This window comes from Rhinatrema bivittatum, chromosome 13, assembly GCF_901001135.1.
Source record: "Rhinatrema bivittatum chromosome 13, aRhiBiv1.1, whole genome shotgun sequence".
Classification (NCBI taxonomy): Eukaryota; Metazoa; Chordata; class Amphibia; order Gymnophiona; family Rhinatrematidae; genus Rhinatrema; species Rhinatrema bivittatum.
In genome coordinates, this window is record NC_042627.1 from 468,852 (window position 1) to 491,967 (window position 23,116).

At 48.8% G+C, this 23,116-nt stretch overlaps 3 protein-coding genes and 1 long non-coding RNA gene across 4 annotated transcripts in view; 2 read left to right on the forward strand and 2 right to left on the reverse strand.

The window, feature by feature from the left end:
• Positions 1-2,172: 2,172 nt before the first annotated feature.
• On the reverse strand, positions 2,173-2,668 carry LOC115074916 (histone H2B type 2-E). The gene has a single exon (XM_029574887.1). The coding sequence runs from the start codon at positions 2,614-2,616 to the stop codon at positions 2,236-2,238; it is 381 nt and encodes a 126-aa protein (XP_029430747.1). The 5' UTR covers positions 2,617-2,668; the 3' UTR covers positions 2,173-2,235.
• A 211-nt stretch (positions 2,669-2,879) lies between these two features.
• LOC115074915 (histone H2A type 1) lies at positions 2,880-7,114 on the forward strand. The gene is made up of 2 exons (XM_029574886.1): positions 2,880-5,016; positions 6,649-7,114. Exon 1 carries the CDS (start codon positions 2,943-2,945, stop codon positions 3,333-3,335), a length of 393 nt encoding a protein of 130 aa, XP_029430746.1. The 5' UTR covers positions 2,880-2,942; the 3' UTR covers positions 3,336-5,016; positions 6,649-7,114.
• A 4,510-nt stretch (positions 7,115-11,624) lies between these two features.
• Positions 11,625-23,116, reverse strand: part of LOC115074913 (arylsulfatase A-like) — a 34,266-nt gene continuing 22,774 nt past the window's right edge. The window contains exons 6-8 of the mRNA XM_029574885.1: positions 22,498-22,625; positions 19,670-19,772; positions 11,625-12,391 (exon numbers count right to left, since the gene is read on the reverse strand). Coding sequence (XP_029430745.1) covers positions 12,096-12,391; positions 19,670-19,772; positions 22,498-22,625 — 527 coding nt within the window. The 3' untranslated portion in view covers positions 11,625-12,095. The remainder of the gene's footprint in view (positions 12,392-19,669; positions 19,773-22,497; positions 22,626-23,116) is intronic.
• The window catches only part of LOC115074917, a 46,482-nt gene continuing 41,736 nt past the window's right edge, over positions 18,371-23,116 (forward strand). The window contains exon 1 of the long non-coding RNA XR_003852369.1: positions 18,371-20,293. This is a non-coding gene — a long non-coding RNA (uncharacterized LOC115074917). The remainder of the gene's footprint in view (positions 20,294-23,116) is intronic.

Below are 23,116 nucleotides of genomic sequence, written 5' to 3' on the forward strand. Positions count from 1 at the left end.
TAGCATATTCATAATTGATTTGGAAAAGGGAACAAATAAGGTGACCAAATTTGCAGATAACACAAAATTGTTTTGAGTTCTTAAAACAGCAGCATATTGTGAGGAATTCAAAAACAACCCTGTGAGACTAAGAGACTGGGCATCTAAGTGACAGATTCAATTTAATGTGAACAAGAGCAACATAATGCACGTAGGTAAAAATAATCTCGACTACAGGTATTTATTTTCTTACTTACTAATTTGTGGTACCCCTACCAGCTCTGGCCACTAAATGCCACTTCCCTGTCCGTAGAACACACCAGGAGGCTTTGGATTGGGTGAATCAGTGTTATTTAGTCCAACCATTTTAACACTTGTTTTGGAGGAAGTTTTGTGTGTTGGCGGTCAAAAGGTCTAACAGAATGTTAGAAGTTATTTGGAAAGGAATAGAGAATAAAATGGAAAGCATTAATGCACTTTTCTAATTTTGCTGTATGTTTTTTGAGATAGGGCGACCAGAACTGCACATTATATTCATGGTGTGGTTGCCCCTTCTCAAAAAAGATAAAGCAGAATTAGTAAAACTGCAAAGGTCAACAAAAATGGTAAAGGGGACTGAACAATTCCCCTATGAAAAAAGGCTAAAGAGGTTAGGCCTCTTCAGCCTGGAGAAGGGGCAATTGCAGAGAGAATATGATAGTTTATAAAATAGTGAGTCGAGTGAAACAGGTAAATAGGGAGCGGTCATTTACCCATTCTATTAATAGGTACACGGGGCAGGATACTGAGCAAGAACTGGATACATACATGGACTGGGACAGGATACTGAGCAAGAACTGGATACATACATAGACAGAGCAGGATACTGAGCAAGAACTGGATACATACACTGGGGCAAGATACTGAGGCTAGATACATACACTCTTTCCTCTTCTCTTCCTCTGCACTTTCCCCTCCTCAGTCCCTCATTTTCATCTCCCTCCCTCAGTTCCATCTCAGCCTCATTCATCTTTGCTCCAATTCATCTTTATTCTTCCTCCTCCAAAGGCTCTGCCCCCCACCTCACTCATCCTTCTGCATCTCACACAGCCTCTTCAGTGCTAGCCCCCCCCCCCCCCACAAGTCCCCCTCCAGTGTTCTCCCACAGAATCATTCAGCTTCTTCTCCCACAGAATCATTCATATTACACCGGTGCTTCTTCTCCCACAGAATCATTCATATTACACCGGTGCTTCTTCTCCCACAGAATCATTCATATTACACCTTCATATTACACCGGTGCTTCTTCTCCCACAGAATCATTCATATTACACCGGTGCTTCTTCTCCCACAGAATCATTCATACACCGGTGCTTCTTCTCCCACAGAATGATTCATATTACACGGGTGCTTCTTCTCCCACAGAATCATTCATATTACACGGGTGCTTCTTCTCCCACAGAATCATTCATACACCGGTGCTTCTTCTCCCACAGAATCATTCATATTACACGGGTGCTTCTTCTCCCACAGAATCATTCATATTACACCGGTGCTTCTTTGGTCTCATTCTTCCTCTAGTTCTCTGCACACCAGCCTCCATAATCCTCTCTGCTGCATCTCCTTTATGTGCTCCTAGTCCTCCCACTTCACTCATCTCCTCCCATTGCTTCGCTCTTCCTTCCACAGTGCTCACCGACTGCATTGAAGGAGGCTCTGATCCCAAGAGGAAGTTGCAGGCACAGGACCACCCGCTCCTTCAACTTGTCTGTAGGTGCAATGCCCTGCTCCCAGTTTTTAGCCATCCTTAGCAAACAGAAAAACACAATTTTTCGCAGCGGTAGTTCACCTAAATGTACAAAGAGAACGGTGATTTGGATGGGTCACGGTTGGAAACAGGTCACTGGGCTTCATGGACATTTGGTCTGATCCAGTATGGCAAATCTTAATTAGTACTAAGCAAAAGCTAAATATTTCCCCGCATACTGCTTAAAAGAGGCCGCCCCAGCCATAGGAAACCATAAACAAGTCTAGCAGACTTACCTGATTTAAATGTGGTGGGCTTGCTGCCTATCAGAGCTGCAGCATCTAACCGCATATCTAAGCATGCGACCCCCTGCCCCTCCAGGTAAGAGGCGCCCGGGCAGCAGCTCACATTTACTTCTCCCACATGCACACACACGGCAGCAGAAATAAGGAGCCCAGCAGCGCGAGTCATTTCAGATCTTTTTATTCAAGGAATGGGGGGGGGGGGAGGGGAGGTGCTGGCGGCGCTGGTCACTTGGAGCTGGTGTACTTGGTCACGGCCTTGGTGCCCTCGGACACCGCGTGCTTGGCCAGCTCCCCGGGCAGCAGCAGGCGCACGGCCGTCTGGATCTCGCGAGAGGTGATGGTCGAGCGCTTGTTGTAATGCGCCAGGCGCGAGGCCTCGCCGGCGATGCGCTCGAAGATGTCGTTGACGAAGGAGTTCATGATGCCCATGGCCTTGGAGGAAATGCCCGTGTCGGGGTGCACCTGCTTCAGCACTTTGTACACGTAGATGGAGTAACTCTCCTTGCGGCTCTTCCGCCGCTTCTTCCCGTCCTTTTTCTGGCTCTTAGTCACCGCCTTCTTCGAACCTTTCTTTGGAGCAGGGGCGGATTTGGCGGGTTCCGGCATTTCCTAACGGTTCTCTCGCAGAAACAGCAGCGAAATGGTAAGTGCGGCGCCCTCGCACGGCTCTATTTATCACCTCCGTATGCAAATCGCTACATGATACTTCCCTGCTTTCTATTGGCCGGGCCTCTCACCCGCGTCATCCACAGCGCCCTCCGAGAAGTGATAGGTCCGCTCGCAAGCCCTTCTCTCATTGGCTGAGCGTGAGCGCGGGCTCCTCCGCCAGTCAGAATGTGAGGCTGGTGTGCGCGAGGGCGAGATAAAAGGCGCAGAAGTGCGTCACGACGACCATCTTGGTGGAGGAAACAAAGAACCGAGGGCGTGGGATCATGTCCGGGCGCGGGAAGCAGGGCGGCAAAGCGCGGGCCAAGGCCAAGTCTCGTTCCTCGCGGGCTGGGCTGCAGTTCCCTGTGGGGCGCGTGCACCGGCTCTTGCGCAAGGGGAACTACGCGGAGCGCGTGGGGGCCGGCGCCCCCGTCTACCTGGCCGCGGTGCTGGAGTACCTGACGGCCGAGATCCTGGAGCTGGCGGGCAACGCGGCGCGCGACAACAAGAAGACGCGCATCATCCCCCGCCACCTGCAGCTCGCCATCCGCAACGACGAGGAGCTGAACAAGCTGCTGGGCAAGGTCACCATCGCGCAGGGGGGCGTCCTGCCCAATATCCAGGCCGTGCTGCTGCCCAAGAAAACCGAGAGCCACAAATCCTCCAAAGCCAAGTGAGCACATCCCTGGCCCGAGGCGCGGGACTACACCTGGCTGGTGCTCCGTGCTCGTGAGGACTCCTTGTGCACCGGATTGCAGCCTTCCTGGGGAGGCCTCTGATTGTGCGACTCCTCTACACCCGAGAGAGGAAACTCTGTCTATTGCCATTTAATGGCTCTGGGTTCAACACTGCATTGCAGCGCTTGGCCAAAGTACCCAGCAGATGATGGCTCCGGGGGTGGCTTTTTCGAAATCTCCTTGCGTTTAATGCGCTGCACATCTCACACCCCCCGTACCGAGGCCCAGTCCATGATGAGGAGCAGCACCTTGGCTCAAGCAGACTGAAACGGGGTGTAAGGACTCAGCAATTCATGAAACGGGCAGGCTTTTTAGAACTAGAGTTCATACTCCTCCATTATTAATGGCATTACCAGTTTATTTCCTAAGAAAAAAATAATTTAAGACCTTGGGGTGAGTTTTAAATAGAATGGAGAGATGCAAGAAATGAATGTGGAAGGAGCTTCTGAATCACCTTGATAAAGATGGATTATCTTTGGAAAAGGATTAAAAAAAAAATCACGAATACTTAAAATTTGCACGTTGTTTGCTTAGATCAAATCATTATGCTGTTTGTTTTTCTGTTGCTGGAGATATGAATACACTTTTCATGGACAACTTCACAGGTTTCTATAAGAACTACAGAAAACTGTCTTGGCTGGGGAAGCCAATCATTTTATCCACAAAACCCTACTTTGTGCGGAGCTGGAGATCTGGGCAGTAATGATAGATTTTTCTTTCCCCCGTTGTATACTATGAGTCACTTATCTGGACCAAATGAAAATCAGATGTGAAAATTAGAACCATTTCTTGTAGGCCTTGATGAAAAAAAATAATGCATATCCCTGTTCCCATTGAATCAGGCTGCTCCAGAATGGTGCGTTCAGCCTCAGTTTGGCCGTGTGTTTTAGATGCTTTTATTACCCCTTATATTGTAAGGGGTAATACTGAAAGTAAAATGTGCGGCCAAAGGCAGGCAGTAACTGGAAAGCACTGGGAAAGGTGTACAGAAAAGCAGAAAAAAATGCTTTTCTGTACACCCTCTCGCTTAAAATCATAGTGATATTAAGTCGGAGGCACCAAAAATACAAAAAAAAAATCTGCCCGTCAATTGGCGGGTTTGAAAGCAGATGCTTAATTTTGCTGGCACCTGTTTTCCGAACCCGTGACTGTCGGTGGTTTAGACAACAGATGCTGGTAAAAGTAAGAGTCGGTTGTCTGACCCACTGACAGCCGCCACCTCCTTATTAGCGTGTGGCCTAATCTGAATACAAAATCGCACACGCAGGAGAGGTACCTGGCCCTGTGACAGGAGAGCGCCTGCCCTCCCGCACGTTTTATTGCATCAGCCTGAATGTGTGGCACCTAGAAAATTGGGGGTTACTTGGCATTGTAGAGAGTGTGAGAAAAGACAATACCCATCTGTTTTAAAACTTTGTACTGCAGAATAGGCATTTACACTGAGCTATTTGAAAGGCTGTTTTGTTTTCCTTCTCTTTACACCAGGGTTGGCAACTTTTTTTGAACCAAATGCCTTGTGCTCTTGAATAAGTCACTTCACCCTCCAGTGCCTCAAGGGGTCATTTACTAAGCTGTGGTATTTCTTCTGGAGGAGGGGAGCACTGGTATTTACTTTTTTCTGGTAAGTAAAATAAGACAGCCCCCCCCCCCATAAATTGTACCCACCTGCTGGCTGCCTGAAGCTACCATTTCATTAAAGGGGAGGAATGGCCTGAAGGCACAGCTTCCCAAGAGGCCGCTACATGCTCTTCTCTCTTCTCCCTACCTTGCCCCTGTCAAAATGCCCCTCCCTAACTCGCTCTTGAAATCTTGATGGCCTAGTGGGACCTGGAGAGCCCTCTGGGTTCCAAGCTCTGTGCCATTTAGACACTTTTTAAATTATGCTGGGGAGGGTGGGAGTCCTGTGCTATGCATTTTTTTTTAAACCCTGGCAGGAGCTGCCTCTGTGGGAGGTGGAGGGTGCGGGAGAGGGGTCTTCCTAACTTTGGGGGGGGGGGGGGGATTTCAGGCTACCACAACCTTCAGAGCAGTAGCCCCTAGGTTAACTCAACTCCTGAGCTGTAGCTAACTTGAAAATTAATGTGGCTTACGATTTGTCAGGGCAGCAGCTCATTTACCATACTAGCATTATTTTTGGGGGGGAGGGGGAAGAAATAATGCACAATATTTAAATATGGTTATCAATGTTAGGTGAATCTTATGCTGCAGGCTACGTAAATAATCCCCTCATAAGCCCACTGGAGGACACCAAAAGGTAGAATATAAACAAAGTTCAGAAAGCAGCAGCCCTGTGTAGGGGAGGGAGGAGCTTGTTTTTAGGGGAGGGGTGCATATTCTTTGCTGCAATCAAAACATTTGGGGGTAATTCAGTTGCTTGTAAATGTAATTCAGTCTCTGGTGCCCATTTTGAAAAGTAATGTACTTGTTCTGCTTCTGCTGATTGTGTGTAAGGGTAAGGTTATTCCTGATCATGTATGTGTAGATGTCCATAACTTTTTCATGCAGGGTTAGGCCCTGTTTCAGTGTGGTAAGCACCCTTTGGACTACCTCTTTCTATAAAAAAAACAAACAAACCCTACAGAATTGGTCACAATATGAAACAAGTCTAATCAGTGGCTGTGTACGTCTAGTAGCTTCTGCAAGCTCGTTGTAGTAAGTTAGTCCAAAAAAAATACCAGGCCTTTCCTTGCATTCAAGTGGACTAAGTGGGCATCTATGCCGTATAATGTATTCTAGCCTAGGGCTTCCCGAACCTCTCATGGGGACCTCGCAGCTAGTTGAGTTTTCAGGATATCCACCATGCTTATGCATGAGGAATTTCCATATCTTTCTTGGCTAATTTCATGGACATCTTGACAACCCAGCTGGCGGTGGGGTCCTTGGGACAGGTTTAGGATGTCCTGTTCTAGCATTTGGCTCACTATGATTTTGTCACCCTAGATTACTATTTGTATTATGTACAATCCTCACAGGCTGTTTGTACTCCTTTTGCATTTACATTGAGCTGTCATACTCTTCACTGTTCCTTTTCTTCTTCTCCCTTTAATGTGCTCATACTTTTGTATTAACTGCAGAAAGACACTTATTTCAAGATCCTCTGAAAATGGCTAACCCTCGACCTTTGCCGTCTTTCCTAACCTGCAATTCATTTATTACTATCTTTTCTTTTTGGTAGGGATTAAAAAATAAACCAATCTTGCATCTACAGATTTTACTGGTAAAAATGCTTTGTTTTACTGTATTTTTACTTAAGGCAAGATGGGGCTGTAGGCAACATTACCCCTACTACAAGAGCAAGTGGCAAAGCTGGCCTCGCATGGCTGCTGCCCCAGCCAGCACCGATCTGCTATACTTTGCTGAAGAGCAACATTTGGACTCCCTCCCCCACCCATTGAGACAGCAGACAGTCTGAGGTGTGGGCTGACCAGAAGCGAAGACTAATCACGATTAAAAAAAGATGTGATGGTAGACATGTTCAGGTACAGATTACACTCCTTCACCTCCAAAAGCAAATTATTGTGAGAGAATTCGGTTTGTGCCATGGAGAAAATTTTCAAACCATCTTCGGCCTGTGCACAGAAGCAGTTTCTATACTTATAGTAGATAAGAAGCACACCTTGGGAGGGAGAGCAGTTTTGGACTGTCAGCTACTGTACTTTGATGTGAACTCTTTAGCCAAACTTTTTTTTTAATAAAGACCATCAACTTTGTAAATTATCTACCAAAACAAAAATTCTATTTTGTTTGGACCCCAATTTTTCTATATCTACATCTGATCATTTTCTGCCACTCTCTTCTCTGTGAAAAATAGGAAAGGGGAAATGATGAAAAGAAAAAAAACTTAATTTCATGGGGGGAAAAAAACTACCCTGCTCTCCCCTAACCCCCTCATCATCTATTACTCGAAACTTTCTTAAGGGGACAGGTCGCTCCTACCCTAGCACAGAGGAAGGTTGCAATGTACCATTTTGTATGGCAGAAAAGTTCCGTAAACATTGCCATTTGCAATTGAATTCCTGGTGAGGCAGGAGTGACTGAAGCCAGGCTTTGATTTAGGCAGAGGCAGCTACCTGGGGAAGACAGCAACTCCCCAGACCAACAAGGACCCTGCTCCTCCTGCTTTAACACCATTTAAAAAAGTTGTTACCCTAACCTGTCCTTACCACCCTGCTTATGGGTTTACATCTTAAATCCAGCTCTAACTAAAGATCTTTCCTGAAGAAATTTCAAGAAACTAAGAAGGCGTGGGAGAGGGCAAGGAGTGAGGTTTTTAAGATTTTTCCCTTGTGGGAATTTTGCATTGTTTTAATGAAAAAGTGGGCTTGCTCTCTACAGCTATTTCTTGTCTCCAAAAAGTGATTGAATAGAATGATTAGTGGAGCTTTACATCACTTTAGCTTTCCTATTATCAGGGAATGAATCCTATCTGGTCCATTTATGCATTTTCAGTTTTCTTAATCTTATACAAATGCTCTCCTGTAAATAGTGGGGTACTTACCTCTACCAAATGTGCCCCTGTCCTTGTTGCTGCTTTTTTTTTTCTTTGTCTCCCTCCACCTATTTCTCATGTTAATCTGTTTTAATAATCCTATTGCAGTTTTTCATTTAACTAATAATTGTTTTCTTGTCTATTTATGCTGTTTACACTTAGGCTGTCATAATGACCTTCCATCAGATTTTGAGATTTTTTCACTGTCTTCCAACTTCTGAATGTGTTGAACATTTCTAATGCTTGCAAATTACAAATCAAAAATACACTTTCAGCCAAAGTAAAACTACAAACAGGAGTACCACAGCGATCATTCCTGTCTGCAACAGTCTTTAATATTTACTTACTTCCAATTTGCCACCTACTCGCAGGACTTGGAATTATACATTACGTCTATGCCGACGATATACAACTACTGTTACCCATCGTAATCACCATTGAAGAAACAATGAAACTAGCCAATATATATCTTGAAATAATCAAACAGCTCCTAAACCAAATGGAACTGGTAATAAACAGCGACAAAACTGAATTCTTGCACCTAGAATGAAAAAACATACACCCTATACAATCGCAATCAAAAATAATCAAGCTGTGGAGTTAGCAATAAAAGTACAGAATCTAGGGGGTAATAAGTGACCCTGAGCTTAACATGAAACACATCTCACAGAAATTAAAAGAAAGCTACACCAAACTAATGAGCCTGAGAAGGCTGAAACCCCTAACACTAAACAATTTTCACACAGTTCTACAGGCAATGATATTCATGAGCACAGACTACTGTAACTCTCTGTTACTAGGACTACCTCAATCTATGATTAAACCACTGCAAATATTGCAAAATTCTGCTGCTAGAATTTTAACTGGCAAAAAGAAAAATGACCACATTACAGGAACACTTGCTGAACTACACTGGCTTCCAATTGAACAAAGAATACAGTATAAGGCTCTTAGTAATCTTTTGGTTCTATTTCCCTTTCACCCCCACCATTAATATAGAGAGCAGTTTTGGAACTGCATCTAAGTGAAATATCAAGCTTAATTAGTTAGGGGTAGTAACCGCCACAATAAGCAAGCTACACCCATGCTTATTTGTTTACCCAGACTATGTAATTCAGTCCTTGTTGGTTGTTGTCTGTTAGAAGTGGTATGTTAAACTAATTCTTTTTCTTTTCTTTCCATTGTCCTGAATTGTACTCCCTGTTCATTGTAACTTTCTTTCTTCTAATTATGGTTTCCCCTGGTTCTGCTGTAAACGACTACGATAAGAGTTGATCTTGAGCATCGGTATATTAAAATAATTAAAATAAATAAATATAGATCCACATTTCTTCATTCCCCAAGGTCTCTCTCCTGCTCCATGCACATCAGCCTTTCTCCCCCCATCGAATACCATTCATTCGTATTTCCACTCCCCATATGCATGACTCTGCACTTCTTGGCATTGAATCTCAGCTGTTATATCTTCGACCACTGTTTCAGATTCCTTAAAGCCCGTCTCATTCTCTCCATTCCTTCCGGCGTGTCCACTCTGTTGCAGATCTTAGTGTCATCCACAAAAAGACAAACCTTACCTTCTATCCTGTCTGCAATGTCCAACGGAGCGCACTGTTAACCTTCTATTGGATGCGGGTTTTCAACGCACTAGCATTACCCCTTATTCAGTAAGGGGCCAAAAACACGCATCCAACCCCCCGAACCTAATAGTGCCCGCAACATGCAAATGCATGTTGATGGCCCTACTGGGTATTCCCACGCGATTCAAAAAACAAAATGTGCAGCCAAGCCCTACATTTTGCTTTCAGAAATTAGCGCCTACCCAAAGGTAGGTGCTAATTTCTTCGGGCACCAGGAAAGTGCACAGAAAAGCAGTTTTTACTGCTTTTCTGTGCACCCTCCGACTTAATATAATGGAGATATTAAGTTTCCAAAAGTAAAAAAAAAAAAAAAGATTTGAAGTCGGCCCACAGCTATCAGGTCGAAAACCGGATGTTTAATTTTGCCGGCGTCCGGTTTCCGAGCCCATGGCTATCAGCGGGCTCCAGAACCGATGCTGGCAAAATTGAGCATCGGCTGTCAAACCCACTGACAGCCACCACTTCGGTCCAAAAGGAGGCGCTAGGGATGCTCTAGTGTCTCTAGCGCATCCTTTTGCCTGTTTTTACCGCCGGGCCTAATTTGAATAGTGAATCGCACGCACAGGAGAGTGGCCTGGGCAGTCGCCTGCTCTCCCATGGACTTTACTATATCGGCCCGTGTGTGACTGAGATCAACAGAGGGATTGTGAGCCTCCTTCATTTGTATAACTGTCAAAGAGACAGAGAGAGATTGTAAGCCTGCTTATGTGTGTGACTGTGATTAAGTGAGAGTTTGGGACCCTGCTTGTGTGTGTCCCTGTGACACAGAGTTTGAGAGTCAGTTTGATACGGTGACTATGAGAGAGAGAAAGATTGATAGTCTGCTTGTATATGTGCCTTTGAGAGCGAGAGAGATATTGCAAGCCTGCTTGTGTGTGTGCCTGCGAGAGAGAGAGATATTGCGAGCCTGCTTGTGTGTGCGCCTGTGAGATAAAGAGAAACTGGGAGCCTGCTTGTGTGTGTGTGTGCGCGCCTGTGAGATAGAGAGATTGAGAGTCTGTTTGTGTGTGCCTGTATGAGAGAGAGAGAGGTTGGATGTTAACTTGTTTATATGCCTGTGTGTGAAACTTGTTTGTGTATCTGATTGTGAGAGAGAAGGATTTGGAGCTTGGTTATGTTTTTTTCCTGTGTGAGAAAGATATTAGGATCCTACTTGTGTGTGCTTGAGAGAGAGATAGAATGGGAGCCTACTTATGTGTGTGCCTGTGAGAGTAAGAGATTGTGAGCCTGCTGCTGTGTGTGTGCCTGCAAGAGAAAGAGAGTTTGTAATGCTGGCTTATGTGTGTACCTGTGAGAGAAAGAGAGTTTGTAATGCTGCTTATGTGTGTGCCTGTGAGAGTAAGAGATTGGGAGCCTGCTTATGTGTTCCTGTGTGAGAGAGAGAGAGTTTGTGAGCCTGCTGGTGTGTGTGCCTGTAAGAGAGAGTTTGTAATGCTGCTTATGTGTGTGCCTGTGAGTAAGAGATTGGGAGCCTGCTTATATGTGTTCCTGCGAGAGAGATTGGGAGCCTGCTTATGTGTTCCTGTGTGGGAGAGAGAGAGTTTGTGAGCCTGCTGGGTGTGTGTGCCTGTAAGAGAGAGTTTGTAATGCTGCTTATGTGTGTGCCTGTGAGAGTAAGAGATTGGGAGCCTGCTTATGTGTTCCTGTGTGAGAGAGAGAGAGTTTGTGAGCCTGCTGGTGTGTGTGCCTGTAAGAGAGAGTTTGTAATGCTGCTTATGTGTGTGCCTGTGAGAGTACGAGATTGTGAGCCTGCTGCTGTGTGTGCCTGTGAGAGTAAGAGAGTTTGTAATGCTGCTGCTGTGTGTGCCTGTGAGAGTACGAGATTGTGAGCCTGCTGCTGTGTGTGCCTGTGAGAGTACGAGATTGTGAGCCTGCTGCTGTGTGTGCCTGTAAGAGAGAGAGTTTGTAATGCTGCTTATGTGTGTGCCTGTGAGAGAGAGATTGATTGTGAGCCTTTGTGTGTGTGCCTGCAAGAGTGATAGACTGGGTAACTATGTTCTCTCAAAACTTGTGCCTTCTTTAGAATCACCCCTCACAAATGTATTCAATTGGCCTACAAATTGTGTTCTGAAATCCCTATCCCAGACAAAAGGAGGCCTTAAATATAGTTGTATTCTATTGTGTTTATTTAGGAAAACAGTGGAGAAACCCCAGTAAGGAAAATATACACAGCAGAATTGCTGTTTGCCAGCAGTGATTCACCCACACCACTTCAGAAACAGTCCCAAATTCTTTCAACATAAGCTTACAGGAGCGTTGCCAGGGAAGCCCTCCTGTGGGCCAATCTGGTAATCAAAATCTGCTCCTCAGTGCTTCCCTACCATCCACCTCCAAAGTTTCTTATGCAGGGAATGGTCAGGCCATCACCTCTTCCATGTCCTCAAACTTTCATCCCACATCCCAAACCACAGGTATGGTTATTACACAATTCTGAACTGAATATACTGTAAGTCAAGTTGTAGACTGAGAATAACTGCACTTGAATCTGTATTTCATTTGATTTACTGGAGAAGATACTGGTAGCAGTGATTCCCATCAGCCGGAGCCGTGCTGTGACTGCTCCTGGGCAATCACTTAACACTGACAGCAGGATGGCTTGGGGGAGCAGTGTGGCTTACAGCAGGGCTCAAGCCTTGGGTCACTCCCTTTGTTCTGGTTTTTAGCAAACTTCATTGCCATTTCAAACGTGGATTTCTCCAGCCTGATCGCCTTCAAGACTGGTTCGTACTGTGCTCTCTCTTCACTGTCCAACAGGTTATAGTTCTCAGAAGGGTCAAACTCCAGGTCAAAAAGGAGAGGGGGATCATGAAAAGTAAGAGCAGCTGTATGCTTACAGTCTGGGTCAGGAGTTCCTTCACTTTTGATAGATCCTGCATTCAAACAAGAAGCAGGTATTAGTGAATGAAGGGATGAAGCAAGCTTTCACTGTAGCACTGAAAATGAAATTGGTTATTGCTCAGAAACAAGGCAAACTACGGTAAGCACAGCTTCAAATAGCTATCTGTCTAGACCACAAAAATACAAGATCAGGCACATAATGGAGTTAGATGCCCCTCACATCCCTGTTTTATATAGGTTCTCAGTCTCGATGTGGTTGAAAGTTACAGGCCAGTTTCAAATCTCTCACTGCTGGTCTGAATCTTATCTAAAATCTAGGGCACAGCAAGTAAAAATTGGTCAGTCTTGGTCTTCCCAGCTTCCAAATTCTGTGGTAATCCCTCAGGGGTCATCTATGTCCTCTGTTTTTATCACCTTTGTGTGGTGTTTTAGAGTCAATGAATGTAGTTTTCCCTGTACGTACCTGGATCAGTCCAGACCGTGGGTTATGTCCCCATTCCAGCAGATGGAGTCAGCCAAAGCTTTGAGGGGGCGTCACCATAAGTACTACTACCCCCTCTGCAGGAGTTCAGTATCTTCTGACTCCAGCAGATGCGAGTAGGGGAATCTGGGCTTGTTCCCGATTACCTGTAACCATTGTTCCCTTGATTGGGTTTTTCTTCTCTGTCTATTATAGTTAGTTGTTTTGGATCAAGTTTGTTCTTTAAAAAAAAAAAAAAAAAAAAAAAAGTTAATTGATTTAATTTGAGAGGCGGGACTTCCTTTTGGTGCTGTTTCTCTGTCTCTCTCTCTCCTTTCCCGGCGACTAGGCTGTTGTTGTTCACCGGGGTAAGTTGTATTGGTTTTTGCTGTATTTTTCTTTTGCAGCTTATTTGGACGCGGCGGCCGGTGGAACCGGCCTCCCAGCGTTTTCTCCCTCTCCCGCGGCCATCTTGCCGGCTCCTCGTGGGCTGCAGCAGGGAGCAGGGAGCTCTTCTCCGGCGGGTTGTGAGGCCAGGAAGGCCCCCCCCGCGGCCTCGTGGGCTGCAGCAAGGAGCAGGGAGCTCCTCTTTGGCGGGTTGTGAGGCCAGGAAGGCCCCCCCGCGGCCTCGTGGGCTGCAGCAGGGAGCAGGGAGCTCTTCTCCGGCGGGTTGTGAGGCCAGGAAGGCCCCCCCGCGGTGCCGTTTTTCAGCCGGCGGGCAGTGCAGGCCGATCGGGCCCCCCCGCACCGGCGTTTCTCCTCTCGGCCCCCCCGAGGCTTTCGCACCGGCGTTTCTCCTCTCGGCCCCCCCCGAGGCTTTCTGATTTTTTTTTGCCTGCCGGCTCCGTTTTCGCTAGCGCTCCCGATGCCGCGGCCGTTGCGTTGGTTCGGCCTGCGGCGAACCGGGATCGCGCATTTCGCGCGAAGGGATCTGCGCTCGGGACCTTCCCGGGGGGGAAGGCATGTCGCGGTCCCGGGACGATTTTTCCTTTTTGGCAGGCTTGCCCGGGCGGTGCGGGCCGGCCCCTCCCCCATTCTTGGCGGGAACGGCGGCCATATTGCATTCCCTGCGCCCTGAGGGGACTCAGGCAGCGCAGGAGGACAGGGATTCCCCCAAGGGTTCCCCCCCGAGCTTGTTGCCGGAACCGGATCTGGTGGACACGGGTTCCACGGGGTCCCCCCCCACCGGGGCCCCCTCGGGTAGGCCGGGGTTTTTCCCCGGAATTTATACTGCTGAGGCACACTGCATATCTACAGGGCCTGGTCGCCCCCGCGGGTCCGCCCCCCGCTAGGGTCCCTCGGCCCTCGTCTCCCCCTCAGGCCCCCCCCGTCCCGGCGGGAGTGGGGGCCCCCCAGCCTCCCGCCCGCAGCCGGCTTCCCGTGGGAGTCGGAGGCGGGGGGCCGGGCCCAGCGTCCTGGATTTGGCGCAAGGGGACTCCTCGGCAGAGTGGGACGACCCGCGCACGCTGCGTCTCTTCCAGCGGGAAGAGCTGGAGGAGCTTATCCCGGATCCACCAGCTCCCGTAGCGCCCGCTGTCGTCACTTCGGCTAAGAAAGGTGACCCGGTGCTGGCAGCCCTTCGTCCGAGGGCTCGGGCGTTCCCCATCCACGAGTCGTCCCTGCAGCTCCTCCCCAGGGAATGGGACGCTCCCGAGGCTTTCCTCAAGGTCAGTTGTGCTGTGGAAAAGCTGTATCCGCTGCCGGAGGATTTTCTGGATCTCATCAAGGTTCTGGATCTCATCAAGGTACCGAAAATGGACTCCGCGGTGTCGGCAGTCACGAAGAGGACGACCATACCCGTCACGGGTGGCGCAGCCTTACGGGATATGCAGGATCGCAAGCTGGAAGTTTTCCTCGAGGTCTCCGCGCTGGGGATGCGGGCGGTGATGTGCAGCTCGCTAGCGTAGGGGGCGAGCCTCCTCTGGGTGCAACACCTTCTCACCTCTCAGGTTCTGCCGGCCGGAGAGGCCGCCCAGGCGGATCGGCTGGAAGCTGCGGTGGCGTAGGGGGCTGATGCCTCCTACGACCTGTGTCTCGGTAGCGGCGGATACGTCCTCCAAGTCGAGCCTGGGGTCCCTGCCTTTCAGGGGTAAGTTCCTGTTCGGGGAGGACTTGGACCAGCTCATCAAGTCCCTGGGGGACAACGCGGTCCATCGTCTGCCGAAGGACAGGTACCGGCCCTCCAGGGCGTTCTCGTCTTCACGAACCAGGGCCAGGGCGCAACGGCGCTGCAGGAATTACAGGCCGGCGGCCCCCAGGCCCTCCGCCACCAGGTCACAGCCCTGGTCGCGCTCCTTTCGCGGGCGCAGGCCCGCGCGTCCCGCCTCCGGATCAGGGCAGCCCTCTCCTAAGTCCTCCCAATGATGTTCGGCTCGCCCACTCCATCGTCCCCAGGATTGGAGGGCGGCTGTACGAGGAGTGGGCGTGGATCACTTCGGACCAGTGGGTCCTGGATACCATAGAACACGGCTACGCGTTGGAATTTGTCCGCGCCCCGCAGGGAAGGTTCATCTTCTCCCCTCCAAGCGAAGGGCTGTGCAGTCGACACTGGGCCGTCTTCGGGAGATAGGAGCCATTGTGCCCGTGCCCCCCGGAGAGGTGGGCTTGGGGCCATTATTCCATCTCCTTCGTGGTTCCAAAGAAGGACGGCTCCCACAGACCCATCCTGGACTTGACGGAAGTCAACAAATCCCTCTGGGTGGTCCGATTCCGGATGCGGCAGTGCATCGAGGGGAGTTCCTGGCCTCCTTGGGCCTGACGGAGGCCTACCTTCCTATCCCCATCCGTCGGGAGCATCATCGGCTTCCCCGGTTCAAGATTCTGGACCAACACTTCCATTTTGTAGCGCTCCCGTTCGGATTGGAGACGGCACCGCGCACCTTCACCAAGATACCATGGAGGTCGTGGCGGCCGCCCTTCGGAAGGAGGGTATTCTGGTTCATCCTTACCTGGACGATTGGCTCATTCGAGCGAAATCTTTCACACTTGGTCAGGCGGCGGTGTCCAGGGTAATACAGTTCCTGCAGTCCCTGGGATGGGTAGTGAACTTCTCCAAGAGTTCCCTCGTACCCTCACAGCGCTTGGATTTTTGGGGGTGACTTTCGACTCTCGTCTGAGCGCGGTCTTTCTACGACGGGACACGGCGCTTGCCTTGCGGGAACACATACAGCGGTTCTCTGCGTTACCAGTTCCCAACCCATGGGACTACCTGCAGCTCCTGGGGGTGATGGGCTCCACCGTCGACATGGTCCCGTGGGGCGTGTCCCTCGATCTCCCACATTGGGTGGTGGTCACCACCGATGCCAGTCTCGTAGGCTGGGGGGGCGGTCTGCGAACGCAGCTCTGCGCAGGGGACGTGGTCCGCGGAGGAGACGAAGGGGTCCATCAATCGTCTGGAGACCAGGGCGGCCAGACTAGCTGTGCGCCACTTACTACCACTCCTACGGAATCGGGAGGTTCGGGTCCTATCGGACAACGCGACCATGGTGGCCTATATCAACCGGCAGGGCGGCACTCGCAGTCCACAGGTCGCGCTCGAAGCAGCCATGCTGATGCAGTGGGCGGAACGACATCTGGTCCGTATGGCGGCCTCGCGCATTGCGGGCGTGGACAACGTCCAGGCGGATTTCCTCAGTCGCCAGCGCCTGGACCCCGGGGAATGGTCCCTCTCCGATGCAGCTGCTTGTTCGCCGGTGGGGAACTCCCCACATGGATCTCATGGCGTCCGCGCACAACGCAAAGGCTCCCCGTTTCTTCAGTCGTCGAAGAGAGCGAGGAGCAGAGGGTGTGGATGCTCCGGTGCTCCCGTGGCCAGACCATCTTCTTCTCTATGCGTTCCCGCCATGGCCTCTGGTGGGAAGACTACTTCGCAGATTAGAAGCTCATCGGGGACTCGTGATCTTCGTCGCACCAGAATGGCCACGGAGACCCTGGTTTGCGGACCTTCTCCAACTGGTGATCGACGGCCCCATCCGCCTGGGACATCTCCCTCGCCTCCTGCATCAGGGCCCGGTATTTTTCGACCAGGCAGAACTCTTCTGTCTTGCGGCCTGGCTTTTGAGAGGCAACGTCTCCGCCGCCAAGGTTACCAGGAGGCGGTAGTGTCAACGCTCTTGCGTTCCAAGAAGACTTCGACGTCGGCGACCTACGTTCGGGTCTGGAAGGTTTTCGAATTGTGGTGCATCGACCGGAACACGAGACCCGCAAAGGCTTCGGTTTCTACAAGCGGGGGTAGACAAGGGGCTCACCTATAATTCACTGCGAGTTCAGGTGGCCGCCCTTGGGTTGCTCCTGCGCGACGGGGGCTCTCTGCTTCAGCACCCGGATATTATGCGTTCCCTCAAGGGTGTCAAGCATTTGCGACCTCCGGTCCGGGAACCTTGTCCCGCTTGGAGTCTTAACCTCGTGCTCCGCTCTGTCGGAACCTCCATTCGAACCATTACGCAATGCGACGATTAAGGACCTCACTCTCAAGACAGTGTTTCTGGTGGCCATTTGCTACGCTCGACGCATCTCGGAACTGCAGGCCCTGTCGTGTAGAGAACCCTATCTCCGCTTCTCTGACTCCGGAGTTTCGCTCCGCACTGTTCCCTCCTTCCTTCCGAAGGTGGTGTCTGCGTTCCATGTGAATCAGACGGTGGAACTGCCGTCTCTCTCGTCGTCTGAACCAAGGGCTCTCCGACTTCTGGATGCCAAGCGCACTCTGTGTATCTATCTGGAGGCTACGAATGAGTTCCGGACTTCCGACCATCTCTTCGTACTTTGGTCCGGTCCTCGGAAGGGTTCCCAGGCCTCGAAGACGACCGTGGCCCGCTGGCTGAAAGCCAGCATTGCCGCTTCTTACATTGGGGCGGGGCGGACTCCCCCGCCCGGCATCGTGGCGCATTCTACGCGTTCGCAGGCGGCTTCCTGGGCGGAGACTCGTTCGGTCTCCCCACAGGAAATCTGTCGTGCGGCCACCTGGAAGTCGCTACATACGTTCTCGAGACACTATCGTCTACACCTCGCCTCTTCTGTCTCTGGGCATTTTGGCGAGCAGGTTCTCCAAGCAGGCCTCGCAGGACCCCACCCGGTTTAGGGAAGCTTGGGTACATCCCACGGTCTGGACTGATCCAGGTACGTACAGGGAAAAGAAAATTATTATTTACCTGCTAATTTTCGTTCCTGTAGTACCATGGATCAGTCCAGACGCCCACCGCTTTTGGGTTGCAATCCTGCTCAGCTGCCTTCTATGGGGCGATAGTGATCATTCCTGTTTTTCACGATTTCTCAGTTCTCACTGTATTTCGCAGTCCCTTTTGGGGTTGACACGCTGTTTTCATGTCCTCCTACCCGTTGGTGGGAGGGTTACAGTTCATTCTTTGGTTGTGCGACTGTTTGTTGCCGTTCTCTTTAACCTTGATCCAATACGGGGGTTTGTTTGTTTACTCGGGCTTTGATATACTCGATACTGAACTCCTGCAGAGGGGGTAGTAGTACTTATGGTGACGCCCCCTCAAAGCTTTGGCTGACTCCATCTGCTGGAATGGGGACATAACCCACGGTCTGGACTGATCCATGGTACTACAGGAACGAAAATTAGCAGGTAAATAATAATTTTCTTTTTAGAAGCTATGCGGACGTAGTACTTTCCCGTACATGTTGCTGTTACAGCTTGGATGGCTGTGAATGCTTCTAAAACTGAAGCCTTCTGATTTACCCATCCATAAACCTGCCAACATGTTATACAATATCCTATTAATGGAGAGAGCATCAGGTTTTCAGAAACTGTGCATAATTTGGGTTTTTATTTCAATTCCAAATTAACTTTCTTCACATCTTGTGCACCACTGGATCCTATAACCTTAGAATGCCCCATTTGTGCCCATTCCTGGGAGTCTCTGATTTCTGCATTCATTTTTACTACGATAGATAACAGAGTTGCTTACCTGTAACAGGTGTTCTCAGAGGACAGCAGAGGTTAGTCCTCACACATTGCTGACATCATCAGGATGGAGCCCCGATGCAGAACATTTGTGTCAAAACTTCTAGAAGTCTGCCTAGGCACACTGAGCATGCCCAGCACGCCCTGCACCAGGCGTCCGCACAGGGGTCCCTCTTCAGTCTCATAACATGCAATTACGATTACAATAAAAAATAGAAGAAATCCAACTCCTAACAAATGATTATTTTACTTTCACAAACTCAGCATTACGCTTAGAGTTAACCTGCGGCAAGTCTCTGATGATTCTGAGGCTGTGACTGGCAGAGATTCAGACTATGCACGTTGACGACACATAACCGATGTGATGTACCATACGAACGTCGGTATACAAAAGCAAACAAAATAAATAACTAAATCGCTGAGCCACTTTGAAAATGACTCACTCAATACAGCTGATTTACTAACAATGCATATTAATGCCCTTTAGTAATTAGGTCCCTTAGGTAGCTAAACAGGAAAAATCTAAATCCATAACTAAAGGCTAGGAGGTCAATATTCAAAAGATTTACCCAGCTAAAATCAGGTTTTAAATGGGTAGATCTTACTAAGGAGATGTATTCATTTCAAAATAAAATGAAAAACGTAACAAATAGTAAGAACTCCGACACCCATCACCCCAAACTACCAAAAAAGGCTTGGAGCAGCTAGAGCTTTGTTCGCCATCTGGGGTTATGTGAATTTTCAACTGCTAACATGGGGCCGCCCTGAGCTCTTCATTATATAATCATTTTATTTCTGGAACTCTCTTGGAGAAATTGCCCTAATAAAATGTGGCATTAAACTATGAGAGCTCTGCTTTCAGGCGCCCTCTACTCCTTGTTGAGAGCCGCAGCTGGGGACTGGGGTTGCACGTCTGCCTGTGGTTACCTTTAGTGTAGAAGTGAGCCTTATATTTCTTGTATCTCATAGCATAGACTCCCAGGAGCTCATCTGCATTCATAGGGTAATAGAACATCGTGTTCCTGTTGCTCTACGAAACAAAAATCAGGTTAAAAAGTGATGAGGGATCCAGTTCTTCTTTAAGGACTGATACGAAAGCAATTCTTTTCACAAATATTTTCTATAAATGGAAAAATTCTCACAAGAAATGGGCAAAAAAAAAAAAAAAGACACTTTATTTTGGTTTGACCACAAATTAGAAGTTCTTTATAATGAGTCAAGGAAAATGGAAGACCCCCTCCCCCCCTAACTTCAGACCATCTCATCACACAGTGACAAATGCTCAGGATGTGCTCAAGAGAAGTCCAGGGATACTGAGTCCAATGCGTAACTGACTGCATATACGAGCCAACTTATCCGAGCAACTTTACATAGCTAACTTGTACTGCTGAATACGGACCTCACAGTGTCTAGGAAATCAGCAGTAATAGACTCTGGGGCTTCTGTGTAAAGATTAAAGTCTCTCTCTCTCTCTGTTTGTGAGACTTTAGCAATGCTCTCGATGCGTTTGAGAAGATCTTGAAGACAGGATGAGTTATTGCATGGATTGTGGTAAGACATGAGAACATATCATATATATAACACAATAATAATGTCTTTTTCTACATGTAATAATCTATTAATACATTAATGAAAACCAACTTAGTAAAATGTAACACAAAGTTTAATTTAAAAAATGCAATGAAATCTCGCTGAGTACATATGTTGTCATAGCACAAATCATTCACACACATGCATTCATACTCACAAATGCTAATACACAATACATTTTGGGAATTACATCAAATGTTTACACATGTAACTCTTACACGTACAAGAAAACAGCTCAAAATAGAACTACGGTAAAAGGAAAGAACATTGTAACACTTCATGAAATGTAACAATGTATCACTAAGGAATGAACTGACTAAACATCAACAAAGAAAGAATGTAACAGATGATAAAGATACTTTTAACCACTGAAACCTGGTTTACAATGTTCACACTCAATACAGCTGATGGCTAATGTTCAAAGTAAATAGCTTGCTGCTTGCTGTTGCAAACGGATGTGACATCCCAACAAAGAATAAATTCACTTTGTTTCACCACATGGGCTTCCTCAGGGGATATTTATCAACCCAACTGGAATCATGCAGCAGTTATGAGACAATATCAGATCACAGCCCTTCTAATATCTATAAATGAAATACAAATATATACCTGATTGATGATGTCATTGCTTCAGGGTTCTTCAGCTCCACCTTCGCCCTCAGCTAGCTGACGAGTTCCCATTATTACTCTACGCGCTCCTGTCTCTGTGATCCTGTGGTGCCACTACCGGACCTTCTTGGACTCTGGACCCTGCCTGGTATCCGCTCCTCGGGGCGGTGCCCATGTTCCATACGGGGACTGTCGGTGCTTCCCCGCTCCTCGGGGCGGTGCCCATGTTCCATACGGGGACTGTCGGTGCTTCCCCGCTCCTCGGGGCGGTGCCCATGTTCCATACGGGGACTGTCGGTGCTTCCCCGCTCCTCGGGGCGGTGCCCATGTTCCATACGGGGACTGTCGGTGCTTCCCCGCTCCTCGGGGCGGTGCCCATGTTCCATACAGGGACTGTCGGTGCTTCCCCGCTCCTCGGGCGGTGCCCATGTTCCATACGGGGACTGTCGGTGCTTCCCCGCTCCTCGGGGCGGTGCCCATGTTCCATACGGGGACTGTCGGTGCTTCCCCGCTCCTCGGGGCGGTGCCCATGTTCCATACGGAGACTGTCGGTGCTTCCCCGCTCCTCGGGGCGGTGCCCATGTTCCATACGGAGACTGTCGGTGCTTCCCCGCTCCTCGGGGCGGTGCCCATGTTCCATACGGAGACTGTCGGTGCTTCCCCGCTCCTCGGGGCGGTGCCCATGTTCCATACGGAGACTGTCGGTGCTTCCCCGCTCCTCGGGGCGGTGCCCATGTTCCATACGGAGACTGTCGGTGCTTCCCCGCTCCTCGGGGCGGTGCCCATGTTCCATACGGAGACTGTCGGTGCTTCCCCGCTCCTCGGGGCGGTGCCCATGTTCCATACGGAGACTGTCGGTGCTTCCCCGCTCCTCGGGGCGGTGCCCATGTTCCATACGGAGACTGTCGGTGCTTCCCCGCTCCTCGGGGCGGTGCCCTTGTTCTACCACCGGTCACTACTGGCACCTCCCGCTCCTCAGGTAGGTTCATGTCATCATCTGGAGACCTGACTCGGGCTTCCCGCTCTGCGGGTTGGCCTACGTCATCGCATCAGTACTTCCTTCGCTGCACAGCTTCGCCCCTTCAGGGTTGCCTCTCCGAAATACCTCCTGCACGTCCTGTCTCGCGCTCCCCACTCTATGGCTCTGCCATTTCTTCGGAGGTCTCTGCCCAGGTACTGATCTCCAGCCTGTCTACTTACCGAGGGGACCTCTCCACAGTTTCACCCAGAGCTCCCCATTGTGCCAGACCTCGCCTCCCAGCAGTGTGGACCTGTGGGGCTCCTCCCCACAGGTGGTAACAACTCTCACCTCAGGCCAAGGGTCCACAAACCATTACAGATGCAATCTAATAAATCACAGCTATAAATAGGATTTCTATTACAGATTATAGAAATCCTGGGGAAGGAGAACTTGAAAGAAAAGGATTATTTAAGTGCCATACTGCACCATACATTTCCTGTTTTATGCATATGGGGAGCAGTGAGAGAAATCTCGATCCTTCTATAGGGAATGCATCACCCACACTAGTATAACAGATCTCAGGAGGAACACTCACCTTTCCACCACGGAAAAGCAGCTCACTCAAGTCAAACCCATCCAGGGTTACGTTAGGATATGGTGTGCCAGTAATGGAAGCCAGAGTGGGAAGGATGTCCAGGGTGCTGGCTAGTTCATGGGTCACACCTAGGCATAGAATATTAATGCAGCAAAATGTGACAACACAGCAAAGACAGGAAGATTTTCCCTTTCTTTTTAAGTAGTGTATTTTGTGATGTTAGACCACTTGGAAATCTAGAAATAAAGATCAACAAACAAGATGTAGGCAAGACAATTATTGGAAATTTTTTGGATAAACTAAATAGGAAGTGAAGGAAATGGAGAGCACAGATCAATGGCATATTCCATTGAAGTATACTTGAAGAATTGTTATATTTATATACATACAAACGACTAACTAATAGATTTTAAAACAGGAATGATAACTTTAAGAGAATTGTGCACGATCCCATTTTCATGTGCATATGGTCTCATGCACATGAATTTTATGCACTTTTTTAAATTTGTTTATTGACTGGATAAACAAATTATAAACACTCAATCATATGTTTACAAAAGTACAAGTGAAACAACTTAAGTACCCCAAAAATTAGCTCATCTCACAAAGAACATTGTAC

Coding starts and splice junctions, on each gene's coding strand:
- LOC115074916 (XM_029574887.1), bottom strand. CDS start 2,616: ATGCCGGAACCCGCCAAATCCGCCCCTGCTCCAAAGAAAGGTTCGAAG.
- LOC115074915 (XM_029574886.1), top strand. CDS start 2,943: ATGTCCGGGCGCGGGAAGCAGGGCGGCAAAGCGCGGGCCAAGGCCAAG.